The sequence below is a fragment of the Sinocyclocheilus rhinocerous genome, unplaced genomic scaffold (genome assembly GCF_001515625.1).
Source record: "Sinocyclocheilus rhinocerous isolate Xijiao unplaced genomic scaffold, SAMN03320098_v1.1 scaffold532, whole genome shotgun sequence".
Lineage (NCBI taxonomy): Eukaryota > Metazoa > Chordata > Actinopteri > Cypriniformes > Cyprinidae > Sinocyclocheilus > Sinocyclocheilus rhinocerous.
In genome coordinates, this window is record NW_015642820.1 from 365707 (window position 1) to 377779 (window position 12073).

At 37.0% G+C, this 12073-nt stretch overlaps 1 protein-coding gene across 1 annotated transcript in view; it reads left to right on the forward strand.

The window, feature by feature from the left end:
* The window catches only part of epha8 (eph receptor A8), a 111904-nt gene that overhangs the window by 97487 nt on the left and 2344 nt on the right, over positions 1–12073 (forward strand). Inside the window, exons 10-18 of the mRNA XM_016573817.1 lie at positions 4641–4737; positions 5994–6061; positions 6248–6373; positions 6847–7032; positions 7836–7897; positions 8003–8212; positions 8324–8473; positions 9478–9668; positions 10188–10343. Coding sequence (XP_016429303.1) covers positions 4641–4737; positions 5994–6061; positions 6248–6373; positions 6847–7032; positions 7836–7897; positions 8003–8212; positions 8324–8473; positions 9478–9668; positions 10188–10343 — 1246 coding nt within the window. The remainder of the gene's footprint in view (positions 1–4640; positions 4738–5993; positions 6062–6247; positions 6374–6846; positions 7033–7835; positions 7898–8002; positions 8213–8323; positions 8474–9477; positions 9669–10187; positions 10344–12073) is intronic.

The window sequence follows — 12073 nt, forward strand, 5'->3', positions numbered from 1 at the left end:
TCACTCTCTGGGCCAGGGTTGTCTATTATGTTGTCCACAAGGGGGAAGCCAGAGTCCTGCATGCGGGCGGGTACACACAGGTGAACCGCTAATATTTGATGTAACGGGTGGAATAACATTTATGTGTAGGGTGTGATGCGGGTGCGGGCCGGACAGTGACAAGCACGGGCGGGTTGCGGGTCCAATAACCAAGACTATGTCGACTCGGTCCAGTACACGCTGAGAAATGTAGCCAATCTGCCACTGATTGACAACTGTAGGGGCGCTCTTTGCTTGCTTTATGTATTTAATCTATTCACAATTTGAATAAAAGTTTTAATAAATGAGTTTTGTCTACCTCATGTAGGAGATTTAATGCAGGTGTGCCTCGGATCCCAGTTTTAATGTCAAACGTGTCGGGTATTGGATTAAATTAGTGTTGCTGTCAGATAATGTGTTGGGTGTTCAGTTAATTACTGCGATTGTGAAATGAAGATCATTTCACCAGCCTGGAAAAGTGAACAAAAATGCCTTTCTGTGATGTTACCACGAAACATCGCTTACTTACAGATCTCAGGCTTCTGGAAGGAATGTAGATTCGTAAGAGTGAGGAGGACGTAGGAGGCTGCTGAGCCTTTGGCTGTTCTGTACGCAAACATCAATGTCTTGAACTTGATGCAAGCTGCAACCGGTAGCCAGTGCAGAGAGATAAAGAGAGGTGTGACATGGGCTCTTTTGGGCTCATGGAAGACCAGTCGTGCCACTGCATTCTGAATCATTTGTCAAGGTTTGATTGCCAATGATGGAAGTTCAGCCAGAAGAGCACTGCAATATTCTAGCCTAGAAATGACAAGGACCTGGGCAAGAAGTTGTGATGCATGCTCTGTTTGGAAAGGCCTCATCCTCCTGATGTTGTGCAATGCAAACCTGCATGATCGAGATGTCTTTACAATATGGTCCTTGAATGATAGAGCTGTGTTGTCATCAGCATAGCAATGGTAGGAGAAACCATGTGCTTGTATAATGGGTCCCATTAATGTAGTGTATATGGTGAAGAGGAGGGGTTCAAGAACTGATCCCTGAGGAAACCCTGTGACCAGTTGATGTTCTTTGGATACCTCTCCTCCCCAGGAAACCCTGAAAGACCTACCTGTGAGATAAGATTCAAACCAGAGGAGTGCAGATCCGGTGATGGTAGACAGGAGAATCTGATGATTCACAGTGTCAAAAGTGTCAGAAAGATCCAGCATAATAGGAACTGATGATTTGGAATCAGCTTTCGCAATCTGCAAGGCTATATTGACAGTAAAGCAGTCTCAGTTGACTGGCCGCTGCTGAAACCTGATTGGTTAACATTCAGTTGGTCATTCTGTGAAAGAAATAATGTAACTGTGTCTTTAAAGGTGTGAACCAAATGGTCCATTCCATTAGAATAACAAAGGAACAGCATTCCTCAGGAACGTCTTGTAGATTGCAGGATCTCCAGCAGGAAGGTCCTAACAGTATCTGTTTTTTCTAGCCCTTTTGTCTTCAGGTATAAAATTCTATCCCACAGACAGAACTTTGGGAGAAGCTAGGATTCATACAAGGGTTAAGATTGTTTGAAGGAAGACATGCTATCATCGCTATTGAAGAACTGATACACTACATCTTCAAAAAATTCTTCTCCCCACACAAATTTTGGTCAAGCCTACTTAATTTTTGCATTAGAGAAATCTAGTACATTGGTGAGCCACCCAAAAGACTGCTCAGCAAAAATAGAGATGATACTACATGGATACTAAAGATGATGATACATGGGGCAACTTTTTAGGTTAGAAGGTGTAATATGCACTGGCGTACCTTAAAGGGGTCATATGATGCTGCTAAAAAGAACATTATTTTGTGTATTTGGTGGGTCGCCGTGATTTTGCCAAATAAGACATGTTCCTGGATCAAAGTAACAGATAGAGGAATTGGTGGCACACAGGTAGTAATATGTAGGTTAAATGTAATAAAGAAATGATCAGAGATGTCTAGAAGTTTAACCAAATGTTGTCTGTGATACAATTGCATGTGTAAATTAAGTCAAGCTGGTTGCCTGCAAAAAAAAATATTGCATAGGGAAGAGTAGGTTGAGTATTTCCAATTATTAGAAAAGAGAAGACCAGTACCCTTCCAACCTGATGGGGGGTGTGAGAGAAAGGGAAGTTGTTAGAGAAAACAGCAGGGGTTGCGGAGTAGTCTGGATGAATCCAGGTCTCAGTCAAGCCCAAGATACTAAGAGTAGACTGAGAAGCAGTGGCCAGAATGAAGTTTGTTGACAGCTGACTGACAATTCCAGAGACCCACAGAAAATGACAGAGGTGCAGCAGAAGAGGTGCAGATAGGACGTAGCTTAGCAAGATTGCGTTGCCGTCTGCGTGTGATGTTAGAGCATTGTTGAGAGAGAACAAGAATGTATTGGAAACATACTACTGCCTACCCGACTGTGCCTGAGAGGTAAGGAAACATACACTTATTTGAGATGATATTTTTTTTTATATCTCTGAAATATATGACTGTATTCTTGAAAAAAGTCTTTTATTGTATTATTGAATAAAATATTAGTTAAGCTGGTGTGTGGTGGGCGTTCTGGCACAAAATGGCTGCTGTCGCATCATCCAGGTGGATGCTGCACATCGGTGGTGGTTGAGGAGATTCCCCCTTCCATGTAAAGCGCTTTGAGTACCCCGAAAAGCACTATATAAATGTAACAAATTAATAATTAATTAATTAAAACAATCTTTTATTGTACTATTGAATAAAAAATTAATAGCCATAATATGGACTTTTGTAAATGCTGTGGTACTGTGATGCTCAGATACTGTTATTTCCTTATCACATTGCTGATTTCACCATTAACTCTTCACATGAACAGTTTTTGTATATGGTATCATTGTAATCATTGACCATCAAAACATAGGGGTAGACATCACCTTTTTTGTGTTACCTTGCTTGGTTCAGGAGATATGACACAAAATACATAATTTGGTTATGGCGGAAAGTAAAATGGTCGCCATGGCAACCACGAGGTGTTTTTGCGATGGCTCCATTTCTGAAAATGTTCAGGGCCCTAACCTGTACAATTGTACCAAGTTTCATGCTTTTATGAAAAAGTGAACACATTACCTCAAATTTTAGACTATAGTAAAAGAAAGAAAGGACTTAATTTTTACCAGTGTTCACAACTGATAGAAGCTTGACTTCACAACTTGGTTAACTTGCCTATCAAGCTTTAAGGCACTGTCCAACACCACACACAGATTTTTCACGTACGGCTTTACATAAGGTGCCAGAACACCAAGATTTAGATTTGGTATACAGTATGTATCAGAAGGGGTAAACACCACAATCTCTGTTATACTCTCATTCAGACTTAAAAAATGTAGGGACATCCATGCTTTAACATCCAAGAGGCAGGCGGCCAACGGGTCTAATCCATTCTTATGTTTCAAAGGAAGATATATTTGTGTGTCATCTGCATAACAATGAAAACGTATAGCATACTTCTCAAAAATAGATCCGAGGGGAAGCATATACAAGGAAAATAACATGGGAGCTAGAGTAGAGCTTTGAGGGACCCCACAGGTCAAAGGTACAGAAGAAGAGTGAAATTTGCCAATATTAACTGAGAAACCCCTGTTCGTAAGATAAGACTGGAACCAATTTAGGGCAGAACCTCTAATGCCCAAGAGGTTATTAAGATACTGTGGGTGTAAACTTTTTGAATTGGAGTATTAAATAAACAGTAACATGCAATTTTCATGATCCCTCTTATTTTATTAAAATTATTAACATTTTGCATATTCTGCAAGGGGCATGTAAATTTATGAGCATATATATATATATATATATATATATATATATACATACTGTGTATATATGAATTTATCTGTATATATATAATTTATGTTTTAATTTATTAATTTAATAATTATTAATAAGAGTGAGTTATAATACAATTTGAGTCAATAAACAGAAAATCAAATGAAATACATTGTTTAATTTTGGTACATTTAATCTCTTCTTAACCAGCATATAGTTGTAATTGTTATTTGTTTTTGTACATATTTATATTTGTTTATGATTATTTTTAATTAAAAAAATATTTGTATTTTAATGTTTTAATTTATTTATGTATAAATTAACTAATATTTTTATTATAATTTCTAAATTATATTATATTTTTTAAATGTATAATTTTTAATTCTATATTTAATTTTATATAAATATATTTAAAATATATTTTTTAATTTTTTTAATATATTTTGGCATGAATATATATTGGAAGAAGTGAACTTTAATATAATGACAGAATTTTATTAAAAATTTTATTATATGGTATATTTGTGTTAAGAATATCCAAGTATCTCTCATTAATCTCAAAGTGTCTCAAATCAGTGTCCTATATATGGCATCTCTCATGCACCAAAAATGATCTAAAAAAAAAAAGTATACATTATACCTTAAGTTTGCATATTCGTGATGCACCTTACACTGCTGGTTTCATATGTTGTTTTCGTTGTACACAAACATGCCATTTCTGGCCGAAAGTCTCCTGCAGTGAGAAAACTGGTGATGATTCAGAGTGTTTAATGACACGTTTGTGTTGATATTTGAGTTCTGTTTTTCTTCGCCAGCTCCCCTGCGAAATACCAACATGACGATTGTCTGGATCTGCATGGCTTCAGTAACAGGCCTGGTGACATTTCTGGCCATTGTCATCTGCAGAAAACGGCAAGAGGAGTACTTTGAATTGTCTGCATTCATTTTCCCTGCTTTATTCTGTTACATGGGATAGTTCATCTAAAAATACATTCTGCCATCATTTACTCACTCTCGCGTCTTCCAAACCTGTATGACTTTCTTTCTTTATTTGTTTCTGTGACTGAATCACTGACGGAATGAGCTGAATTTTTGAATTATTCTGAACTGAAGCTGATCCGTTAAAAAAAATGATTTGACTCAAAAGAATGATTCATTCACAAATAAAACATCTCTACTTCTCTCATAAATGCGCCAAGAAGAAGAGTAGGGTGGATGTTTAGATTTTAGTTGCTGTTGCAGAAGTCATACAGGTTTAGAACAATATGAGTGGGAGTACAATTGTCATTTTTGGGTGAATCGTTCATTTAAGAGAATATTCTTGCCAGCTTCCCATCCTGAAATGATCCCACTTAAACACCTCTATGACTCATTCTGTAATTATCTATGAAAGAGGGGATATATTTAGGTACATGTACACCCTCAAACGCATACCTCACAATGGAAACTTGATTTAATTGATTTTGGACTAATAACACTGCAAAAATATCCTTAAGTCATATATAGCACAGAAATAAACAAATCCCATTCATTTTCTCCATATAAAAAGAAAGTGCTGCGAAATATCACGAAACTCCTGAAGCATTGTGAATGATCCAAAGTAATGTTTGCGCAAGTTTGAATATTTTGTTCTAATGTATTTCATACTTGCAATTCTCAATAGTTTTGTTTTATACCATTGTTTCTGATTTAATCATTTCTTTCATAATTTAAAATACTTTTTTGCTTCGAAACAAATGTTCAGTATGATTCATCTCAGAGCTGCTTGATTTGGATCATGACTTGAACTCTCTATTGAAGAAGTTTATGGAATCTCAGTGGAGAAAATGAATGTGAAAACACTGAAAAGTGGGTGGTTTCTGTGGCTCTGTTGCTTTTTGATGACAGCAACTTAGTTTGTGTTAAATAATGAATTTGATTATACTTTATAATCACTTACTTCAATGGACGGACACTTTCTCATTTTTTAAAATATCTATAAGGCAGTGGATTAAGACACAGAAGACGTTTGATATCCACATGTGAAGCAAAAATGTCTTGACGTTCTTAAACATCGAGTTAATTAAGTTTTACATGCTTTATTATTAACATGTGGGTTGTATATCACAAGGCCCTTTAAAAACACACACACACAATATTTCTGTTTCTTCTTCTGGTTTGCGTTACAGACATTGTGGGTACAGCAAAGCTTTCCAGGACTCAGACGAGGAGAAAATGCACTACCAAAATGGCCATGGTACGAGAGACACTCTTTCCCCCCATGATAATTCTCTTTTAATGAATTTTAGGCAGGAAACTATTGCTTCTTTTGGTCCAATATCTTGTTGTACCTGCTGTCTGGGCCCTTCAGAGATTGTGGCTGTGACTGAAAATTGCTTTCATGCTGCAATATGTGACCAAATGCTAATTCTGTTTATTCTAGTATCATTTCCAGAAGCCAGATTTTATATTGATCCCCACACATATGAGGACCCCTGCCAGGCTGTCCACGAATTTGCCAGAGAAATTGAAGCGTCCAGGATCAAAATAGAGAAAATCATCGGTTCAGGTACAGCTGTCCTCAGTGATTGCGTGAAATACACCTGGGCATCTGGGGAATACATGAGAAATGCTTGGAACAAGATCAACAGAATATAAAGTTCTGCTCAAAGAATATGCAAGATGCTTATCAATTTTATTTGAAAAATTATGAAAACCCATGAAAGAAAAATGTGTTACTTGAAATAAAATAAACATTAACTGCAATAAAATACAGTATATAAAAAATTATGCAGCTTCATCGGGGCAGTAATAAAAAAAAACAAGAAATACATTTTTTTATTTATTTGTAGCATTTTTTTTTATTTAAAAATGCTAAACATCTCGTGAGAACCACTGTGTTTAAACGTTTCGTTTTAGTATTACTGTTAAAGCGGTCAGATATCATGTGAATTTCATTGTGAAGGTTGAAAGCGTTTGAATCTAAACCCAGCACGAGTGGACACTCTCCAGTGTCTAATCTTCTTTTCTGGCACACTTCAGGAGAGTTTGGGGAAGTGTGTTACGGCCGGATGAAGCTCCCGGGGAAACGTGATATCCCGGTGGCTCTGAAGACTCTTAAAGCTGGCTACACCGAGAAACAGAGGAGAGATTTCCTGGGAGAAGCCAGCATCATGGCACAGTTCGATCACCCCAACGTCATCCACCTGGAGGGAGTTGTTACCCGCAGTAAGCACTTTACAAGAATATCAGTGAAGGGCACTTATTATTGCGAACTCTTTGAAATACACTATTTTGTGTTAAAAAATATTCCATACCATTTATGTAGCAGAATGTTTACTCTACATCTTAAACACATTATTTGATTTTGATTATATAATTGAATAAAATGTAAATAGATTTTTATAAGAATAATGGTTAACACTTTAGTATAGGGATCAATTGTTGCTTATCAGCATGCCAATATATATATATATACAATTTTTGTACTAATTTTTTTTTTAATCAGTGTTGTATCTTTTTACCAAATTAATTTAAAATGTATTATATATAAATAATATGTATAAAAAAAAATGTAATATAGTTTATAAGATATTAAATGCAATATTATATATCATTAATAGCTATTTTTAAAATATTTTTTTATTAAGCCTACACTTTTTACGTGACAAAACGCTTTGGAGTGTATCAGACGGCTAACCGACCTCTCGGGGTGTTTGTGGCGGTGGTGGCGGTGTGGACGGTGAATTTATTTATTTATTTATTTATTTTGTAAGTAGTCTACCCCTTGAAGTTGATATAGACCACTTCACCTCAGACTGGGGTCCTGATCACCCTGTCAAGGTTTATTTTACAATAACAATCAGATAAATGTACATCACTACTTCATCCAGTAAATAATTCACCCACAGTTGGATAAAAAGAAAAGAAAACCCACAGTTCTGTTTCTCTTCATTCACACTTGCATCACCTCTCCAATCTCTTGACATATTTCTCTTGTTCTTTCCCCTGTTTTTGCATTCTCTACTCAGGCAAACCGGTAATGATCATCACAGAGTACATGGAGAACGGCTCTTTGGACTCTTTCCTGAGGGTGTGTAAACATGTTTGTGTTTGTTCTCGTATATCTCTGTAGTTTAACTGAAGCTAAACTTCACAGATTTCTCTCCCTCTTCTTGTTTTTCTTCCCTCGAAACAGAGACATGACGGTCAGTTCACCATCATTCAGCTGGTGGGGATTCTGCGTGGCATAGCAGCTGGCATGACTTACTTGGCTGATCTGGGGTATGTCCACCGGGACCTGGCTGCCAGGAATGTTCTGGTCAACAGTAATCTGGTGTGCAAGATTTCAGACTTCGGTCTGTCACGCGTGCTGGAGGACGACCCTGACGCAGCCTACACCACCAGCGTGAGTTTGTGAAACCGGGAGCATACTCTACAATGCTTGGTGTTTTTCAGACACGCTTTGGTTGTGTTTTCTCCCTAATCTTTGTCATCTTCTGTCTTCATTGGATTTTAGGGAGGGAAGATCCCGATTCGCTGGACGGCGCCGGAGGCCATCACATATCGGAAGTTCTCCTCCTCCAGTGACGTATGGAGTTATGGAGTGGTGGTGTGGGAAGTGATGTCATATGGAGAACGACCATATTGGAACTTGACCAACAGAGATGTGGGTCTAAACTACACTACTGGCTACATATATGTTCAGAATAGTGCAGAGTTATTATAGTTAACTAAAACTGAATCTAAAACCACAGGGGAAAAAAAAAACTAAAAAAAAGTATTTATGTGAAACAAAACAAACATGAACTAAAAATAAATAAACATAACTATATACAGTATATATGTGTATATATATATATATATATGTATGTGTGTGTATTGAAAACAAGTTTTATTATTATTATTATTATTATTAAACAGAAAATATTAAAATAAGAACTGATTCAAAATATTAATAAAAACAATAATAGCATCTCAAAGATACTAAAATAACACTTAATAAATTGCAAAAAAAATCTTAATGAGTATATATGAGTATAATGAGTATATAAGTAAATTTATCTTACTTTTTTTTTTTTTAGAATATTTCAACTAAAATTCTATTTCTATTCTATTCTGCCGTTCTGAGTTCGAATCCCGACTTGAGGACCTTTCCCGATCACGCCCCCCTCTCTCTCTCACTTTGCTTCCTGTCAGCTCTTTTCTGTCCTATCATAATAAAGGCGAAAATAAAAAATAAAAAAATCTTTAAAAATAATAATAATCATAATAGTAATTAAAAGCATGTATTGCATGAAAATGTATTTCCAGTGTCATCCAGAAGTAAAATCGGCTGCAATTTATTGCATTTTGACTATTACCAGTTAAGACAAAAATTTAAGTAAACAAATATACATTTTTTAAATGAAATGAGCATAATGTGATCATGTGATAAAAATGTAGTATACTGCTCTTTGTTAATTATCTCTGCAGAATGCTGCTCATATTATTATTCTTTTTTAAATAGGTATGTCGTATTTAGTGTACTTTGCACTATGCAGCAAGCAGTGTAGTAATTCCATTCCAAACATAGCGAAACATCAGCCACAGTGGAATCATTTTGGCAAGACAAACAGACAAATCAGTGCAATTCCCCAACTTTTAATTCAGTTTGATTGTTTTTTTCTGCAGGTGATCAAGTCCGTAGAGGAGGGCTACCGGCTCCCGGTCCCCATGGGCTGCCCCGGTGCCCTCCACACCCTAATGCTGGACTGCTGGCAGAAAGACCGCAACGAAAGGCCCAGATTCTGCCAGATCATCACGGTCCTGGACAAGCTGATCCGGAACCCCGAGAACCTCAAGTCAATGGGCACATTGTGCAGGTGAGCGGCCAGCAATCGATACGCCGCCTTCAGGGGGATTTACCCAACAAATGCACTTTGTCTGCGTCAGATACGATCCGTTTTAAAAGTCTCGCAAAGTTGACGAGAAAGTTTCATCCGAGTGGCTGGGAATACGGCGGGCCGCTTTAAGACGCAAGTGTACATTTTCCAATAAGCTCATCTCAAATAGATGTGTAAATAAAAGACCTCTGCGCTATATTGACATTGATCTGCCGAAAAAGAACGCTTCTGCTTTTACAATTGGACTTATATATATAAATTGCTCAGCTCGGAGCGCATGTCCTGTCAAGCTGCCGGTGCATATCCAGATGCGCTGATGGGAATAAATAGGGATTTCATCCCTGTATTAATCTACCCAAAGCGGCCAAATCTACAGCCCCCCCTCCCCTTTCCCACCTTCTCTATCATTTTAACTCATATTGATTTTCTGCCCACGCTCGCCGCATTTCAAAGGTACATCTCGTACGCGCCTCCTCACTCCCCCTGCTCTCATTTCAGACTAAATAGTCCTTTGATGAACAGAAGTATTCCTGATTTCACCAGCTGCAGATCTGTGGACGAGTGGTTGGACACCATTAAGATGGGCCGTTATAAGGACCACTTTGCCGCAGGAGGGTATCTGACTGTAGGACATGTGATGAGCATGAAACAACAGTGAGTTGATTGAGTTCTTACTCCGTAACACGATGGAGCGCTTCAGATTGCTAATGCAGAAATGAAGCCTTTGAGATGAATCATCGCAGGGTTCCAGCTGGCTACGTGGATTTAAGCGCTGAGGTAGATGGAGGACAGATTGGAGGTGGCTTTAAGCCTTTGATTGATCGTCACCTCCTCAAGTCAGATGATCAATGAGCATTAGATGCAGCTTCAGGACTGTGTGTCCATTGTCTGTCCAATGGGTCAGTCAATGCTATACCTATTGGTCCAGTTTTAGTGGATTTGTAGACATTGCAGCCTTCAATCGATAGTTTTAACAGATGATTTCACGTTCTCAAACCTCTGCTCTCGATTTGATTCATTCCAGATGTAAAAATGTACTATATATTCTTTGTCCAAACTCATATGGCGTCATTTCTTCCTACTTTTTCACTATATTCCAAGTCTTCTAAAGCCATGTTGAAAGCTTTATGTGAGGAAAAGAGGTTGGTAATTCATAGTGTTGTTACTGTTATCTAATACTAAATTAAAATAAAATATAAAATATTAGATGAAAGCTTTAACCTAATGAAAAATGAAAATAAAAACTTAAATGGAATATAGAAATGTTGCCTTGCCAACTAATTGAAAATAGAGTTAAGAATAAAGTTGAAATGTTGAAAAATTAAGGCTACAACTGAAATAAAATTTTTTAGTAAAGACAAACTAAAAATAAAATGAAAAATAAAAATAAAGATAAAAGCTAATTCAAAATATTAATACAATATTAATAATTTATTCATTACTACAATAGTATTCAAATAATACTAAAATAACACTGATTAGTAATTAATTGAAAGCAGTTTTGTGGTCTTTTAGGGCTATTTTTTCATATTTTCTCCACATTTCATTAAAGGGATAGTTCACCCAAAAATGAAAATTCTGTCATTAATTGCTCACCCTCATGTCGTTCAAAACCCGTAAGACCTCCGTTCATCTTCGGAACACAAATTAAGATATTTTTGATGCATTCTGAGAGCTCTCTGACCCTCCCATAAACAGCAAGGGTCCTTACACGATCAACGTCCAGAAACGTAGCAAGGAGATCGTTAAAATAATCCATGTGACATCAGGGGTTCAACCGTAATTTTACGAAGCTACAAGAATACTTTTTGTGCGCAAAGAAAACAAAAATAACGACTTTATTCGACAATTCGTCTCCTCCGCGTCACCCTGTAGCGCCATTTTGGAGAGTACGTAAACAACGTATGCAACGTATGTACATGGATACGTTGTTTACGTTCAGATCAAAGCGTAAACAGCGTATCCGCATACATACGTTGCATACGTTGTTTACGTATGTGATAGACTCCAAAATGGCGCTAGGGTGACGAATTGTCGAATAAAGTCGTTATTTTTGTTTTCTATGGGAGGGTCAGACAGCTCTCAGAATGCCTCAAAAATATCTTAATTTGTGTTCAGAAGATGAACGAAGGTCTTACGGGTTTGAAACGATATGAGGGTGAGTAATTAATGACAGAATTTTCATTTTTGGGTGAACTATCCCTTTAACTATTCAATGTGCCTTTGCTATCCCCGGTGCTCAATTTTGAACCAAATGCCCTGTTTTGCTCAACAACATGCAGCTAGCTCATGTTGTTAGAGTTTCTTTATTAGATGTGGTCATAAAATCAGCCATAATGTCTTCAGGGTTTATGTTGTGTATAAAACACGTTCTTCCTTGACCA